The sequence below is a fragment of the Spermophilus citellus genome, assembly GCF_964194105.1.
Source record: "Spermophilus citellus genome assembly, chromosome: 15".
Taxonomy (NCBI): domain Eukaryota; kingdom Metazoa; phylum Chordata; class Mammalia; order Rodentia; family Sciuridae; genus Spermophilus; species Spermophilus citellus.
In genome coordinates, this window is record NC_138195.1 from 66,870,422 (window position 1) to 66,889,998 (window position 19,577).

The window sequence follows — 19,577 nt, forward strand, 5'->3', positions numbered from 1 at the left end:
AACTCCTATGAAAAGTTACGTTTCTATTTTTTCCTTAATGTTTTAGAATTAGTACCTGAAAAATACACCTTTACTTGTTTCGTTCTGCAAATGAGATCATAAGGAAAAATGTTTTTGTTTGCAGTTTTAAAAAAGAAATTACCAGGGTTAGAAATAAAAGAAGACAATAGAACACACTTTAGTTAAGTGTATTCAGTGTTTTGTCAATACAGAAATATATACATATTTACATACAATGTATTGTGAACTAACTTTAAAGTATTTCTGAAGGGGAATTTGTGAGGACCCAAATTAGTAAAGAGGTTAAGAGTATATCTGTTTTGTTTAGAAAATGTTTGAGTCTCAGAAAGTTTATTATCTTAAGTAGAATAAATATTCCTCTTGCTTTATAATCTCATTTGACCTTTTAATTTCTCAAAAGATGAATTGGCCATTTCCATTATAAATAATTTAACTCAGTGATGTCTACAGTAATGATTTTATTGTTTTAGAAGTCTCCTCTAAGAGTATACAGAAAGGTTATAAGATCTGTGAATATATTGGTGAGAAATAAGTTTATTTTGAAAGAAAATAAATTTAAATCTTAAAAGAACATCTTTGAAAGGACTTTCCTTTGCTTATTATAAGAATTTATAAAGGTTTTACATTTGATGGTCTGGCTTCAGTTGCTTATTGAAGAATATATATATATGTATGTGTGTATATATATATATATATATATATATATATATATATACATATATATATATATTTTTTTTTAATGAGAGAGGAGAGAGAGAGAGAGAATTTTTTTTTTAATATTTATTTTTAGTTCTCGGCGGACACAACATCTTTGTTGGTATGTGGTGCTGAGGATCGAACCCGGGCCGCACGCATGCCAGGCGAGCGCGCTACCGCTTGAGCCACATCCCCAGCCCCAAAGAATATATTTTTTTGAGTAGTTTTTCTTTGTTGTTTTTTTTCCTCTTGGGATATAGTAAATAGCAAAGAAAAGTATCTAAATTCCAAGAGATTGACAGGCAGGATTCCAAATTACTCTGTGTTCACATTAATCGGTGTGCCTTTGGTTACCAAAGTTGTGTCTTTTCTGTTTTGTTAAGGATCATTTTCTTTACCACGAATTGGTAGTTTTTAATAAGAATCACTTTGCTCTCTCTAAATATTGCATCAAAGCTTCAGGTTTATAATAGGAAAATGACAGCATCGAGGTATATTTAAAATACTAGTAATGAAGGTTAACATAAAATGATTCTACTAGTCTGATTTAACATCTCATAGCTAGTGTTGCCCTTAAAAGGTGTGTTGTATTGGCAACACACTCTTAAGAGAATTTGAACTAAACGATAACATTATAGTGTATGGACTTCAAGTGAAGCAAAAATGTTTTTTAAAAATTTCTTATTGCATTGAATTTTAGTGTTTTCAATTTTAATTACATAATTTTGTGGCAGAATTTAAATATGTTTTCTCATTGGGTTAGATAAATTGCATGTTTGATTTAGAAATCTAAATTATTCTGTCTTTGGTTGGAAATAGCAGTGCATTTGTTTTTTAGATATCTAATTAACTGAAATGTCTAATAAAGTACTTGATTCTGTTAGATTATAGTTATATTTTTTGAAGTGTTAATGTCTCTAAAGGACAATGTTTTCTCTTGATATTGACTTTCTTATTAATACATTTAATTGCATATTTATTTCTGACAACCGTAATAGGGAATTAGAATGTCCTCAGACACCACTTGGATAAGTTCTATTGTGGAGTGAATTCTAACATAATGAGTTAGCAGGATCTTTCTACTGGCCATCTAAAAATCAGAGGCATTGGGTATTATCTTGCTCTATTTATTTTGGACAGAATGGCTGCTTAAAAATTGTCCTGTCTATGAGATCTGTATCTAGATAAGTCTATAAGAAGGAATGTATCTTTGTGGGAAAAGAAAGTGTCCTGATTTTATTTATTAGCAACGTGAATTATGTGATCTGGTCTAGCTTCTCGGTTACACTTAGGCTCTAATTAGTATCAAGATTGTTTCATTCTTTCTTAAACTAGAAACCACCAGTTTTTAGTGTCTTATTAAAATCCTTTGTCTTTATAAATTTCAGCAATTGAATTTTTAATTTCTGTATATTCTTCAAAGGATTGAATCTAAACATATATTTATCTTGTTTAGTGTGTACATGTAATTTAATCATATAAACTCATGTTTTAAAATAATTTTGTTATTTAAATTTGTCTTTATCTAATTTTAAATTAGTTTGGATCCAAGTTTCAGGTAGATTTAGATCTTAAGGAATTTGGTTTTATAGTTTCTAAGACAGTTTTTTTAATGGGACATTAAAACTTACATTTGAATCAAGGTCAATTTAGAAAATGAAGTTATCAGTCTGGTACAGAACATCATGCTGTGTGAACTGCTATTTCTAATATTTCACCATATCTAAACATTGTCTATAATATGCTTTGCCTTTTCTTTTGCACTATTAATAAAATATTGAATCCTTAGATACATTTGATGTAACATACTTTTCTTAATTTATGTTATTTCAGGAGAAAAATATCTTGATTTGTATATTGAATAACTCAAATATGTGACTGTTGTGTTTGCCTGATTGACTAAACCTGCTGCCATTTCATGTTTAGTATTTTCATTCTACATTTGCTTCACTTTTTAATATCCTCAGGTGTTTGTGTCTCTGCAGACGGTGTACTTGACCTGTCTACTAAGAAAAGTCCGTGTTCTGGCAGCACTTCCCTGAGCCATTCTGCAGGCTGCTCCAGTACTCAAGGGAACGGGTAAGGGAAAATATTTGTAGCCTTCCACAATTTTATCTAGATAATTCACCAGAGATTGATTTGTCAGTTTCCCCTGTGTACTTTAAAATTTAATCCTTCAGAGTAACAGGTGGACCTTTTATAAAATAACCTTTAGGCTGTCAATCAAATAAGAGTATATCGGTGCAATGTAGAATTGTCTAGTATAGATCAATTTTGTCAGTTTAGTGTAAGTAGTAAGTAGTCGTGAATGTAGTAAGAATATATGTCTTTGGGCTTTTTGTTGTTTAGTGTTGTGAAGTGTGAAACTCAAGCTAAATAATTCTGGAATTTAGACGTAAAGGCAGTGTTGTGTGTGCTATAGTTGTTGAATGAAAATTGAGCTCTAGGTTTCACTTGATATCTCTAATGGGGATTGAGTGCTCGTGTGTATGTGTGTTCATTTTTGTTTTGACTTGGTTTTGGTTGTTGATTTGAACTGCAATTTTAATTCTGTAGCAGTTCAAAAAATGTGATTGTATACATTTTAGATTTTTTAATAGATAAGGCTGGTTGTGGATGTTGATGGATAACCATCTTATGTTGCCAAGACATTATTACATGCTCAGTTTTATAACTCATACGGGACTAAAGCGAATTCTCTTATCATTTAATTTTGCAGTGTAAAAATTATACTATGTAATCGTTACTCTGTGTATCTAGTAGTCGTTTAGAAAAGTCAGGTATTAATGAAGTATTTAGGCATAATATTAGAAAACTTTTGTAACCAAAAACCAACTTTACCTAGATATGAAAATACCTTTGATAAGTTTATAAATCCATTTATATGTAGGCATATTTAACTTTTAGACTATTTACATGGAGAAATTGTTTAGATTTTCACAAAAACAGGTGAGAACTAAAAGGACTAACCTTTTGTAACTAATTTTTATTTATCTTCAAACTGAGGGATTTCTTTACTGACTTCTGAAATGTTCTCGTCTTTTTATCATTTCACCTTTTTTATTATTTACTTTTCTCCCTTCTTTTCTTCAGTCTGAAAATATTAACTTAATTCATTTTTTTAGATTACTGTAAATATAAGTCAGCAAGGTCCCAAATTACTGGGTTCCATTTATACATCAAAAACATGTGAGTTACATAATTAAGGATGTGTATAGTAGAAGCCCAAGTGCAGTTGGCGTAAATGAGTCCCTTAAGATTCAACTTAAACTTTGCTACCAGATCCATGTATTATATGGTTGAAGTTGCTTTGCTTATCCCTCTGAATGGGAAGTGTTTTCTCTTTGGTTTTGTTTTATGGAAGACAAATGCACAATCGGTATTGCCCATATTGTAGTTGAGTGTTCAGTGGTATTCCTATTATGATAATAATGATATTGGTCCCTGTAGAGTTTTGGAGAACATATCTGATTTACCATTATTGCAGAGTTTCATTTTTAGATCTCATTAATGTATAACACTTAATATTATTCCCCTTAGGCTTGCTTTGCCAGTTGCCAGTTTTAAAAGATTGATGACCTTTTTGTATTATGAATATCAAAACAATGTATATTAACTTTGTATAAATAGTTAACATTTCAAATATGATTTCAAAGCTTATCCACTTGAAATTTCAAAATAGGCAATTGCTATTTCAGGAAGAGGAGTTTTTTCTTAACCAAAGAAAACTGCTACAAGATTGTTTATAAACCTAATAGTAATTTCTTCGAATAGAACTTACGGAAAAAGTTGGGGGGAAAGTAAGGAATAATTTTCTTTGCAGTTACATAAGCTTAAAAGATATAAATAGAGAATCATGATACTCATGTATCTGCTACCATATAGTGTTTTACAATGAAGAAGTTTGGTAAGTTTAAATGCAGAAGTCGCTCTTTTGGTTTCTTTTAGTTTTGACTCCCTCCCTCCCCCTTGGGGCTGGTTTCCATTTATATTTTTTTCCCAAGCAAAATAAGAAATGTTATTTGGAATTGTTTAATTTTTGATGATGAACATTAGCTTGTTTGTGGAGTAAATAAGCAATCAGCTGGGGGTTCCACCAGTGTAAATGGTTCCAGTTTTATAGTTAGTGGTCATGAATGTTGAATACATTGCATTAAAGTAATTTGGCTTACTCTTTTATTACTGTACTTGTTTAGTGGTAACGTCACATTGGTAACACAATTCTGTGTAGATCTTTGGAGACTGATGATTACACTGTAATTAATAATTAAGGTGCTATTTTCAGACAGTTGCGCGAAACTTTTTCTCCGAAAATTTGTGAACCCAACCAGAGACCAGCCAACAGGTTTAATTTTCTTTGCCCAAAAAGCTCCTGGTTTTTTTTTTTTTTTCTTTCTCCTTTTTCTTTTTGTGAACAAGTTTTAAAACTAACTGCCGAGACTATTTTTTTTTTAATTTTAGAGAAAAATAAATAAATAACACAAAGTGATGTTACCCAAGCAAGGCCTTCTAATAAAGGAGTGGTCCCCTCACCCATCCCTCCCTACCTGTGCAAGTCCTGCTCACATCAGTTTCCTTCCATCCAATTAGGCGACCTGGGAGACCCAGCCAGTACCGCCCAGACGGACTTCGGAGTGGTGATGGGGTACCTCCAAGAAGCTTACAGGATGGAACCAGGGAAGGTTTTGGACACTCCACATCACTCAAAGTTCCACTGGCTCGATCCCTGCAGATTAGTGAAGAACTACTGAGCAGAAACCAATTGTCCACAGCTGCCAGCCTTGGGCCATCTGGATTACAGAATCATGGACAACACTTAATATTATCCAGGGAAGCCTCTTGGGCAAAACCACATTATGAATTCAACCTCAGCCGTATGAAGTTCAGGGGAAATGGTGCACTCAGCAACATCAGTGACCTTCCTTTTCTTGCAGAAAATTCTGCCTTTCCAAAAATGGCACTTCAAGCAAAACAAGATGGAAAAAAGGATGTGAGCCATTCATCTCCTGTAGATTTAAAGATACCACAAGTTCGAGGAATGGATCTTTCTTGGGAGTCTCGCACTGGTGATCAGTACAGCTATAGCTCTTTGGTAATGGGTTCACAAACGGAGAGCGCGCTTAGTAAAAAATTAAGGGCTATTCTTCCAAAACAAAATAGAAAAAGCATGTTAGATGCTGGACCTGATTCTTGGGGCTCAGATGCTGAGCAGTCTACCTCTGGACAGCCATATCCCACATCGGATCAAGAAGGAGACCCTGGCTCCAAGCAGCCTCGGAAGAAAAGAGGGCGTTACAGACAGTACAACAGTGAGATACTGGAGGAAGCAATCTCAGTGGTTATGAGTGGAAAAATGAGTGTTTCCAAAGCTCAGAGTATTTATGGGATTCCCCACAGTACACTGGAGTACAAAGTAAAGGAGAGGCTGGGCACTTTGAAAAACCCTCCAAAGAAAAAGATGAAATTAATGAGGTCGGAGGGGCCAGATGTTTCTGTAAAGATTGAATTAGATCCCCAGGGAGAGGCAGCACAAAGTGCAAATGAATCAAAAAACGAGTAGGAATACTGTAGAGTGCCAATTACTGTACAAACTGGGTGAGCACTACTGCATCATTGTTCAGCTGTCATTGTTGCACCTAACTTCATTCCTGTGACACTGTTTCTTTGCAAATTTTGCATTGACTTGTGTATACAGAGGTGAAGGGTGCCTTTCGAATGTTGCATATTTTTAAATTTCCATGTGCAGTATGGCTCGGAATATTGTTTGGCCTTTTGCATGTTTCTCTACAAAAGAGAATTGAGTTACCTCACAGAGAACAGATTCATGGACGTGGACTCCTTGCCTGTAGAGCCTGCATGCTTTTCTTTCTTTTTCCCCTTAAATTATGTTTGCCTTTACTTTAAAAAAAAAAAAAAAAAAAGAAAGAAAGAAAGAAAAAAGAAAAAGAAGAGGAAAAAAGCCCCCTTTTAGAAATCACCTCAGTTATATTGGGAGCTTTATCATTGCAAATTGGAAAGCCATCTTATTAAAATGTTCACATTTTTTCTTCTACAATTCAACTAATTGAAGGATTAAACTAAAGAAAAAACCAAGAAGAACAATGAACCTTTGAATTTGAAAATTTTGGTTATTCAATGATAAATATGTATTTGGGTCATTTATATAATTACACTTAATTTACTTCGAATTTGCAATCTACTTAGTGCTCACCCAGAGGGGAAGGAGGTGGGAAATGTGCACACACTACCTTCAGAAATGCTTCAGTTAATTACTTTGAACACTACCTTTGCTGTAATTTTATTTGAGATTTTTCTAAGGGTAGAATTTGATCTCACCAACAAGTGAGGATATAGCCTTATCTCTTGGAGGACGAGCTCCCTTCTTACTCAGGAGCAGTCAGGGTACATTACATAAAACAATGGAGGATGCCTCATTTTAGCTAGGTTTCTTTGTATTTTTCAGCCCTTTTAAAGAATTGATCATGTGTTAACTAACAACTGAATATTGTTGCAGCGCCTAGTTTAATTCAAGATCTGTTTATTGGGGGTGGGAGAAATAGGGAAAAGAAATGTGTATAACTGTGATATTTAAAGAATGATACTTAAACAACATCACTTGTCTGTTCAAAATCTACATTGATGAAGGGGATCTAAGTTTATGGTAAGAAAGAAAATACAATCCCAATTCTAATATAATTTTGGTTGCTTATCAGTTCTAACTAATTCAATCAGGAGTTAAGCTCATTTTAGTTTCTCAAATAATAGTACCAGATTGGGAGAAGTTGGGTTTTTTTTTTTTTTTTTTTAGGTTACAGTTAATTTTGTTGGTCTAATCCTCATCTCCCCCTTTCTTGGCATCCTACATTAATATCCCCTTCTTAACTTCTGATATTTAGCTGATTTTCATGGTTGTTTAGCACACATTTCAGGACTTTTCAGACCATGTTTATATAAGCACTCCTTGAAGAACACCTAAGCTTTTTTGAGATGGGCTTATAAAATTGATTAAGTTTAGAAGTTTTATATTTCTGCAGTTTTTGCAAGAATAGCTGATAAGTAAAGCCTGTGGAATTTAGTTTTATTGTGATTAAATTAAAATTACTATTCCTGCAAATCAAATCCATACCACATACACCCTATGTTTGAATCTGCTGTTAAGTTAATTGGTCAGGCCCTTCTGAATGCTTAACCAAAAACAAAAATCATGAGTTTTTGTGTTAAAAAAATCAAATATGAGGTGTTGTTTAGATTAAGATTGTCAGTTTCAGGTGAATGCTAGCAGTTCAAGGATGAGTGGTAGGTCCAGGTATTCTCAAGGCATAAATTCTTGCCTGGAAACTTTTTGGAGCAGATAATTAAATTAGGTTAAGAATAATTTTCCCTCAGCAACCTTTGTGTTCAAAGGTTAGGCACACCATTGCTGTTATTAAAATACAGACACTGCTCATTCTTGACATAGCCTGGGCGTGGGTTTCTCTTTTGATTTGGTTGTTTTGTTTAACAATTTAATCAGTGGGTGACTGAACCTGTTTCCTCTTGGTTTCTAATCTCAACGGAAAAGGTAGTTTGGGTTAAGTAACAATATATAACTGCAATATTTCTAGCCTAGCTGGAAGTTGCAATAAAAATACATTATGAAATGTATGGTTTTCATCTGCAGTTGAAGGAAGTTTGGTAGAAAGTTTGCTGAAAGCAAAAGGCTAAGCTTATGAAGGAACACCTCCTTTGTTTCACATTCAGTTTTTCAGCACACAATTAATTGCAGCCATGGTGCCTTTTTGCACAATGTTTGGGGTATTCAGTAGCCAAAAATTGCTGCAAAAAGGTCCTTTGAAAAATTAATTTGTGCTTGCTTTTTTATCCCCTCTCAGAAAGACATCACTAAAGGCCCATTTAAAAATCTGGCCCTAAAAATTGAAGTTTTGTAGAGTTTTACTGTTCAGAGAGGTTTAATCCTATGTGGTAGTCTATATAAGTGATGTATGAGTTGAGTTATGTAAATTTTGTCATTGTAGTGTACATGGAGTGATCATTTTACTAACATAAATATTTTCTATGTGTGTTTCAGTGGATGACAATCGAGCAGCAGAAGAATGGTGTGCCTACCCTTTAATGCTGCAGTTTAAATAAGAGAACTTGTATTGTGTCATTTCAGATTGTAGGCTGAGAGTTGTAAATAGTGCAAATTTGAGTACTTCTATTATTTGTTTTGGTTAGAAAGTGAATTTAAAAACAAACCAAACTCTGAACTTTCTCAGATTAAAAGTCCTGAGACCTGAAGATTGTAATATTCATGTCTGTGAAGCTTTTAAACATTACACTTGAGATCAGTCATGACTTGATATTCAGGTAAATTTTCTTTTCCAAGAAGCTTTTGAATAAGCATATTTTCTCCAAAGGTCGGTCTCTCTTCCTCTCTTCCTCACCCCCTCTTGTTTGTTTTTTTGAGTGTAGATTATTTTAAAGCACTAATTGCATTACATTGGTAACTGCAATATAAAATAGCCATTATTGTTTCGTGAAGCATGGTTGAAATTAGATAGTGGTCCCTTTTTAAATTTCATGAGCCTCTCAGAAAAAAGAAAAAACCTTTTAAAAAAAGACAAAACAAAAAGCTGCTGAATATTTCAAAAGATATATATTTTACCTTATTGTAGGTTTTGTAAAGTTAGTTTGTAATATTCAGGTGCACTTTTAATGTTAAATTTTGTGTTCAGAGTTCCATTATACCATGTATTACCTGGAGGTGGCTCATCATCATCACATGGCTGGCGGTCAGTCTTCATGCCACAGTGATCCCTTAATATTTAATTTCTCTCTTGATTTGCCACTATGCTGTATTGGCACTTTCGGTGTAGATATTCTAATTTGGGGACATCCTCATAAATGTGTAATAGAGATTGGTCAACTCGGATGCTTAAATTCTGCTTATCAGAGTTTTTTGTGGCTCAAAACAACAGGTGACCATTTTTATGGTATGGGAAAGTATAGTTCATGACTGTCTTTGTCACAAAAGCCTTTTCTCCTCACATTTTTGGTAGGTGGATGATGACATTACTCAAATTATATAACATTATTTGAACTAATGATAGGAAATAATGTATTTAAAAATAAATTCTTGCATTTTTAATGAGCATTGATATTATAGATAAGCTATGGCACTATAAAATCAAAAACACTAATTCTGTGGACAGCTATCTAGTTGGTATTTTATCATTAGCATTCTCATCCTGAGACAGCACAGAAATCAATTGATAGTAATATAGTATATTATATTACTTTTTCAATAGGCTTACAAGTGACTGAATTATATTTGTGATGAGCTATACACTTTATTCTGCTCCTCAAATACCATGAAGGACAAGATCTCTCTTTCAGGAAAAATAATTTATATTTGTGTATAATACTTTTTAATATTAAGTTTGTTGTTATTCTGAAGTTTAGATGTTGCTTGATATAAACCTTTGCTGCAGCAGATCATGAATATGAGTAAGGCTTTGTGTGATAGTAGGGTCCTTATGTGAAGTTAATTACTGTTCAATTCTGGTGCGCAAGCTCAACAAGTGTGAAGTGTGTATTAGCTTTATTTGGTACACTTTTACTTTACAATATTGAAGTGCTTTAGAATTCTGGTTATCTTATATAAATCATTACCTCAAACAATTGGCATTTTTATTCCCCAGTGTTTTACCTTAGCTATAATATGAGCTATATGGGGTCAGATAATAAAACAAAAGAAGGCACAATGAGATGTTTAGTTCCCAATTTTCTGGAGAGAACACTAAATTAGACTAAAAATGACTACCTGTTAAGGCCCATATCCTAACTACCTTCTGTCATTAGGCAGTACATAGCAACCTTTGAGCTGCTAGTGAGCTGTGTGTTCTCCCCCATCCCCAAGTAAGCACATGGTGCCAGGCCTGGTTCTAATCCTTTGTAGATTCTCTTATATTTCATTGACACATAATAGTGAATCTTGGTTTTATGTGGCTAATAAAACAGATTAAGTCAGCTCAATGTCAGAACCTGAAATTATTTTGAATCATTAACAGCAGATGTATGGCAAGTTGGTGTCATTTTCTCAAACAGCTGTTACCCTTGTAGATTTCATTTTGAAACTGCATTTTTTTTTTTGTTTTATAATTTACCAAATGCAGAGATAGTTTTCATGTGGAATTCTCTTTTCTATATATTCAGGTTGCTGTCATTGGTGATAGAATATGGCAATAGATCAAATTGCCCTATTTAATGTTTTATAGGAGATACTGACAGTCATAGGTTAAATTTTGGCCTATATGAAAATATCGGAGATTGTTTCCTTGTCACTGTTGCTTGCTGTAGAATTAGGTCTTCATTAATACTATGGTCAGGCCAGTATTATTAAAAACTTGACAGCTTTAGCCAAACAGTCCATTTAGGAGACTGTTATGCTACATAGGGATTTTTTTTAACTAATTTCTTTCAAAAACTACTGAAAAGGAAAAAAGTATAATTATGGTACAGGAATACAGACCTCCGGACACTTTCTTTATTAATTATTTTGGATTCATTCTGTCCTTGAGACTTGAGTAGGATTTGTAAACATGCTGACTGAAAGGGAAATGGAGGAATTCTTTTCGTATCCTCCTATATTCCAGATAATCTTGCAGTCATTTTTTTCAAAAGCCGACAGTAGCCCTGTAGCATAGCTCTGTAGCTGTGTATACTAAGTGTTATGAAGGAGATTGGAGGAAAGGGGTGGTAGGATGGGCAAGTACATAGACACAGATTCTGCCCTGTTACACTAAAAATGAGTCATAGGACAGTGTGGTAAAGTTGGGCCATCTTCATTTGTTAGAAAAATCTTTACATTGTTTGAAAATGAGAATCAAGGCTAGTTAATGTTGATTTGACCAACAAACATCAGAAACTCTGAAATTCTTTGGCGGGGGGAGAGTAATTTTAAAGTTTCCAGTTCATTTAGAACTGTTTCCATAAATGCTGAAAAGCAAGCACTTTTAGTTAACCATAGATTTATTGGATGTAGCAAATATTATACTCATAATATTTAATCTTTATTGTTTGAATGTGGAAATGAACTATTTACTTCATCTTGAACTGTTCTTGAATAGGTGCAAGATGATCTTTTCAACACTGGAAATGACCCTACACACATACCAAAAAAAAAAAAAAAAAATCTAAAGCAGTAAGACATATTTGAAGATCCATACCTCTTAAACTTAGATTTGTCGTGGGGAAAAAAATGTATGAACCTATAACCAGTATTAGTGCAGTCTTGGATTCCTTGTTCTGCATAATTGCACCCTTTCTCAGGTATGTCCTGAAAACATAAATTTTAAAATGATCTCTTTGGAGATTAGATTCTCAGTGGATAGTGTGTAAGGGGACTGTGGGTGGGGGGCCAGGGATAGTTAGACACAGGACACTGACACAGTAGAGCAGGGATTTTTAACAGTCAATAGCCAAATAGAATTTCAATCTAGGATATTTTTACCCCCTCAGAATGAGTGAAACAACTCCTACTATTTGGTAAATACCCGGTGCTACACTCCTAAAAGTCTTTCACCAAGGTGACTTTCCTGCTTGGTGGAAGGGTATATAGTGAACTTTACTGTCACTAGGAAAGCACTTGTCCAAAATGTTTAAAAGTACTAGAAAAGGGATAATTCAGCACTTTTTCTGTTACAACACTAAAGTCTTAATTTATCTTCAGAGTCTTAGGTACTGTAAGTTTTAGGACAATTATTTAAAAATATGAAACATACTACATAATATGGGGTCAGATCACATTTATAGAAATCTTATTTTAACTAAAGACAATAACATTTTGTACCTTTCTAGCAATTGTAAGTGATTGCCTCATTTTCCCCATTTCGTTAAGCTTTTCAGGCTTAAGAATTTGGAATTTGAGAGAAGGTTAGGGGGAAATACCCCAAAATGAAAAAATTATATCAGACCATCTTAGAAAAATAAACCACTAGGAAAATGGGTAGGGATTCTCTCCCCCTTTAAGTCTTCAGGGAATGAACAGTATTTAGAATCTTTGGCTGAAATTCAAGCCTTTTTACTATGTAAATTTTTAATATTAATTCACTTACATGCTTTTTACATCAGAGGACTGAAATGGATCTTAATGTTTTTAAGTTGTGGAAGGGTATATTTCTAAAATGAGGGGGGATGATTAACTAGGTTAGTATTACCAGCATTAGTAAGTTTAAGGAATTTTAGTATGTAATAGCAAAGTGTTTGATTAAAAGTCTAATCCTATATTGCTAGTCGAAATTAGTTACATTCTGATCTAGGAAAGATATAGTCATTGGATATTGATATGCTGTGCTGTCAGAAAACCAGACTAAGAAACCTTTATCTGACTCCTACATGTTGCTTGTTCTGATGGGATGTATACTTTACAGCAGCTTGTTGCTGCTTCGTTAAAAAAAAAAAAAAAAAATGCATAGACTATACATTTGGAGCGTTTGCGTATAATTCTTTCTAACCTCCACTTTAAACTGTCAGACATTGGTATTTTATCAGTCCACACTGTTAAATAAAACTAATGTTCTTAGAAATCCAACTTATACACACTGTTTAAAAACCCTCAGGGACAGTTTACACACTCTTCTCACTCAATTCAGGTACTTTGATGCTATTCTTAAACCTAACAGTGACTTGTATTTTTCTGTTTTGCTTTTATTTCAACGTGCTGGTAGCACATCTTTGATGAATGTCAACTTAAAAACTCAGTTCAGGTATCCAGGTATAACTCAGCCAAACAGATTTTAAAGCTGCATATAACTCTCCAGCACACGGTGCCTCACACTCTTATAGTGGCATTCTATATATTCAGTTATTACTACTGAGCAGATAATGCGGGGGTTCCTGTTAACAGTGTATTTTTTAAAAATGTGCATAAATATATAGCCAGCACATCACTCTCTGTCTCTGTCTCCCCCTCCCTCCCTCCCTCCCTCCCTCCCTCTCTCTCTCTCTCTCTCTGTCTCTGTCTCTCTCTCATTCTCTCTCTCTCTCTCACACACACACACACACACACACACACAAACGGTGAAAGTATATATTTTTAAATGCCACTAATAGCCAGCACAATTAAAAGACATTCCTAGCTGCCTCTGTAAACTATAACAGATGCAGTTCCTCCTTGATGTGGCTCTTGCTTCTTCACCATAACTACTACTAAATTCAAGCACTGGTCCTTGGGTGTCTGACCTCTACATTCTAGTTTATGCAATGTCTTTAGAGAATCTGTGCACTGGCCACTGTGATGGAACCATTGGGCCAGGAGTGCTTTGAGTTTATCAGTAGTGATTCTGCCAAAGTTGGTGTTTTAACATGAGTATGTAAAATGTCAAAAAATTAGCAGAGGTCTAGGTTTGCTTACTAGCAGACAATTTTGTCAGTGTATTTTATAGCCTTGAAGACCTCAGTGACAAGTTTCTTCTGATGTGAAGTTCTAATTCCAGTGTTTTAGTCCTTTACATCTCTGATGTTAAGACTTGTCTCATAACTCTTGTTTTCTACAGTACTATCTGTGGTTAACAAAATAGGTTATCCCTCTGCTTGAAATTTGATATCTTACATCTAAAAGAAATTCTCTCCATATATAATACCCATAGCCTTCAAAGATATGGAAAATTGCATCTTTCAGATTTCTAGAAGTTCAAGTGTCATGAAACACAACAGGAACCCCCTTAACTCTTATGGACCTCATTTCAATATACTGTTTACAGTTTGACGGAATTGTATAATTTAATATTTCTCTTGTACTGTAGTTTATATTTATTTACAGATTTTTTTGTACTGTGTGATTTGAACTTTTTGTTCCTTGCTATGATTAATGTTTATGTAGTAGAGCACTTATGATCACAAATTAAGATTTTTGGTTTGATTGCACTACATTAAATTTTTTAATGCAGTTCTGATTTTTTGACTGGACTAAAATAAGCTGTGTCTTAATGTATGTGATGAGTACTTAAAATTTTAATCCATGTGGTCCCCCCACCCCATTTTCTTTCTTTATTACTTTTTTTTTTCGTTGTATGTCAAAAGCGCTAGTTCTTTTGTGCATGTGTAAGATTTAATGGTTCCATTGTATTATTTGACCATGACATTTTGGAGAAACATTCCCAGCTGTAATGTTGTGTATGGTAGTTCTCACTGGATGCTAGACTTTCAAAACCACTATTCTTCTAATAAATTTTGTTGTGAAAAACTGTTTTTAAAGCTTGGTTTCTACTTCTTACATTTTTAGTTTTTTTTTTTTTTAAATTATAAATGGGCTAAGGAAAGTGTACTGTAAAATGCACATGGTAATCAATGTTGTAATCTTTCTTGGTAAATTCTTTCCAGATGAAATTGCTCAGATTACTAGAAGTTGCCACTACAAAATTGTGGTTCAGAATTCAAGTGCAATACTGCCTTGTAACTCAGTGTCTTTACTAATTTGATACTTTCCCTAAACTCCCTCAGTTTTCATTGGATTTCTCACTTTAAAAAATTCTGTTGGCTAAACAAAATATATCAATATTTCTATGATGCTATCTTAGAGTAGACTTAGTTTTTCATAATTTTTTAGAGTGAAACTTCCTGCTGGGATTGCTTGTCAAAAAAGAATACCAGTTTGCTGATTTGTTGACTGTTTTCTTGAGACTTGACTACAAAAGCACTGTCAATCAGTTACAGTTATTCTGTTTCTTGGGAGGATGCTGATCAACATTTATATTGTGGTGTTTTAAAATGAGATTTATAAACAAGCTCTGTATTATAAAGAGGTTTTTGTAAAATGATTAAAAGAACTGAATTATGGTTCTTAAAGATTAGAAATAAGAGTAAAATATTTCAGAAAGCTGCCTTTTAAAGCTCAGTATGTAATTACAATAGATGAAGGTATTGTGGATAGTTGGTGTAGCTTACTTTTTAGTTAATTTTTTTTGTCTGAGACTAGCTAGATATATCTGTCTTGGTGTGATGTTTATAAAAATCAAAATTTTTGTTGGTACTACAAGTGTGTACATTGGCTTCATTTTCCCTTATTCACTTATGCCATGTGTTTATAGACTATTTCTGAAAACCAGATTATTATTCTTTTGTAAATTTCAAAGCTATTGCAACTTGTTTCTTTTCATTTCTTGCTGTTATCTGTTCTAAACCAGATTGGTGATAGTAAGATTATAGTCTAGAATATCATAAATGAATTTGTTTTATTTTAGTGCATCTATTTTCAAATTAATACTTGGCTCTTTAATGTTATGATTCTACTTAATGAAAGCCCTTCTTTCTTTTCTACTAGAACTTTCTTTTCTTGATTCAGCTGATATTTTGAAAATAACTCAGGGATCCCTGTATCTCAACAAGTGCAGAAATTAGGGAAATTTCATGTGATAGAACTGGAATTGCAAAAGGGAAATGGAATGGAAAAAGTAGAAATGGAGGGACCGTGCCAGATTCCGAGATGTAGATTTCTTACTTTTTTCCCTCAGGTATTGAATTTCTTCTTCCAGACATTTGTATTCAAATGTAAAAACATGCATAGGTTCTATAATGTTGGGTTTTATTGCTGAAATGAGTGAATAATTATGTAAGGGTTTGATAGTTATTATATTCAGTGTCCTTGTTGTCATTTGCTTCCAGAAGGTAAGGATTTTAACACAAGAATTTTATTTATCATATTCAGCTTGCAGGTTCTGGGACTTTTAGTAGGTTTTTGTGTGTGTGTGAGGGGGATATTGTAGTATGAGAGTCAGATTGCATTTACAGCTGAAGTGGACAGGTTTGCTTTTAGGGGTTAGTGGAAAAGAAATGTTTTTAAAACAAAGCTTTATTTAAAAAAAAAGATTAAAGAGTTGATGAGCATATAACAGTTAAAGCCCTGATTTGGTTAGAGTTTAACTAGAATTTGGAAAGTAAACAGAGCTATCAAAATTCAAAAGTACTGGGGCTAGGGATGTGGTCTAATGTTAGAGCACTTGGGTTTGATCCCTAGCATTACCAAAAAACTAAAACCCTCATAAGTTTTATTTCCAAGTTTGAAACTTTGTAGGCATGTAAGAACATTTAACTTCTTATTTTCTAGTAGTTGTAAAATATTAATTGTATTTATCCTTCAACTTGGTATCACTTGTTTAAAGTGTATTCAGCTGAATGGGCTTTTCGGCCTCATTTGAACACTGAATCTATTAAAAATGTAGTTTTTAAAGTGTGAGACAAATCACAAATCTGTTCTACCATTGGGAAATACAATAGCAACCCTTCATTAAATAATAAGGCCATACCTTTGCATTAGTGTTTTCTAAACTTAAAAAAAAAGATCTTCATATCTCTTTTTATTTAAAACTACTCTTTCATTTTTATCATGAATTGTATATGAAGGTAATGATACTTTTTCAAAAATTAGCCCAAACACTTTTATTCTACTCCGTTGTACCCAGTTTCTTTTTTCTGTTGGGCTAGTTCTACCTTGAATGTGAGAGTGCACATGGTCCTGGGGTTGTCATGAGATATAATTCATTTCAGTCAGAATCACCTTTTAAGGAATACACATCCCTGGGTCCTACATCTGAAGCCAATGAATTCATTTTTAGAAATGAGAGTTAAGTATGTTATATATTTTTAAGACGGTGACAGGAGACTTTTCGGTTTGACTTTTTAAATTGTGGTTAAAGAAACAAAGTTTACCATCTTAACCACTTTCAAGAATAGTGTTTAGTAATATTTAGTATATTCACATTATTGCACAGCTACAGGAAATTTTGGTTAACCCACTAGAATCCATTCTGATCTTCAATTTTTAAGATGGAAAACATGGAACTTAGAGAGTTTAAGGAACATATCCCTCTTCACACAATTAGTTGCCCAAGTAGGTAGAGCAGAGAAACAGATGATAACCCAAGTTTGCAAGGCAGAATTTGATGGGCATGGCTTAAAATCCCAGTCCTCATACTCTCTTACTGTGAGATCTTGAGCAAATTACAGAACTTTTCCAAACCTCTTTTTTCCTGCCTTAAAAGAGTCCTGTACTACCTGTTCATTGATTTAATATGAGACTTAAATGAAATCTTATGTATAACATAATTAGCACTGAGTCAGATTCTTTGCAAGTGTTAAATGAGAGCAGGAGTGAAGTCTTCTGACAAGTGTCATAATTCAGTGTGTGAGGAATGGGAGAGCAAGAAAATCAGATCGAAAGCTGTGGAGGAGAGTATATTGGTTAGAACTCTGAAGGTGAGACATATGTGTTTATATGTTAGACTATGACATAGGACTGCCAATCTTGTTCTCTTCCAAAATGTTGGAACAGTGATAAAATTTGAAAGGAATATTGCTTTTTTGCATATTGTGCTGTTTTAGAATAAAAATATCGTTCTTTGTTTCAAAGAATAAAATAGTAGATGTCATTTGAAAGTAGAAGATGCTTAGATTATAAAGTTACATGCAGTTTAACTACATTTCCATTGCATGAGTTTTTTCATACTTTTTTTAAGGTTGAAATTTCACATACTTTGAATCTTGACTTTTTAAAACATAGGTAGTAGAGTTTGAGCAACAATATAAAAGCTATATGTAGGAGTGTGGAGGAGTGTATTTAATCATAAAAACTTTATGGTTTTCCAGTAAAGGAGTTTGAGGATTCTTCTGCCTATTTAATTAGATTTTAGTGAATTCAGGTGGGGCCTCTGTGCATTCCAAACCAACAGATATAATCATGGCCAATACACTTTAGAGGTGTTCATCCCCACATCTGTTAAGTTGTCATAAGATATTTTTATGAGGAAGATCTGGTAAAACCTTTGGCTAAATACAAGTGAATTAAGATAAAAGTAACCAGGATAGCAGATTCTTATGAAATGCTAAGGATTGGTAGATCTGTATATAGACCAAGAATTTTCCAAACTGGATCAACCCATTGCAACACATTTATCTGTTGTAAAATCAATTTAGTGGGTCCTAACCAGCATTTTAAAAAATGGGAAGGGAATAGAATCAGAAGATGTAGCATATAGTAAGAATCAATGCTGTTTCATTGAATTAGTATGTCATTTTACACAACCCTTTTAAAATGGGATATATGTACCAGGTCACTTTGTGTAATATTTTTTTTTCCGGGTTGTAAGTAAAACATTGTAATGGGGCTGGGGATGTAACTCTGTGGTAGAGTGCCTGTCTAGCATATGCAAGGCCCTAAATTCAGTTCCTAGTACTGCAAGAATGGTGGTTGGGGGGAACCTTGTAATACAGCTTTTGAAAGCCATAATGTAAACTGTATCTTTTTATCCCTGTGGTCCTTATGTCTTGGAGGAAATATTTTAAACCACTATGTGCTTAAACATTTATATATGCCCTTCTGAGCTTCAAAATCCCCCCCTTGTTTTTCCTTTTGTAAATTGAAACATAAAGATTGTACATGCTTATGGAGTACCATGTAATGTTTTGGTACATGTATACATTGTGTAATGTTCAAATAAGGATAAACATGTTTCCTCATCTTTTCTTTGAAAACATTCAGAATTCTAGCTTTTTTGAAATGTGATACATTATGATAGTCACCCTATTGTGCAGTAGAACATCAGAACTTGTTTAACAGTAACTAAAATTTCCTCTTACCTTGCCTTGTCAATTTGAACACATTTTCATTGAAAACTTAAATATTTTTCCTTCTTATTGAATGACACACATGTTTCCTCTACCTGTTTCAACTTGTTTTTGAGAAATGCATTAGGAAAATTACTCTCACTAACTTACTTATGGTAACTTACTTAGTTCATTCCTTAATCTCTGAATAAACTGAATTCTAAATGTTAAACACCAAAGCTACTAAGTTAAAAAGGATAGAGTCCTTGAACTAGAGG

General features: G+C 33.5%; 1 protein-coding gene across 21 annotated transcripts in view; it reads left to right on the forward strand.

Moving 5' to 3' along the window:
- LCOR (ligand dependent nuclear receptor corepressor) overlaps positions 1-19,577 on the forward strand; it is a 180,466-nt gene that overhangs the window by 92,748 nt on the left and 68,141 nt on the right. For 19 of the 21 annotated variants that reach the window (XM_081267066.1, XM_081267065.1, XM_081267056.1 and 16 more), the window contains one exon: positions 2,703-2,796. In XM_081267066.1, coding sequence (XP_081123192.1) covers positions 2,703-2,796 — 94 coding nt within the window. Of the gene's footprint in view, positions 1-2,702; positions 2,797-5,307; positions 14,950-16,151; positions 16,212-19,577 lie in introns of those variants that run through there. The other 2 variants (XM_081267060.1, XM_081267059.1) reach the window with 2 other exon arrangements.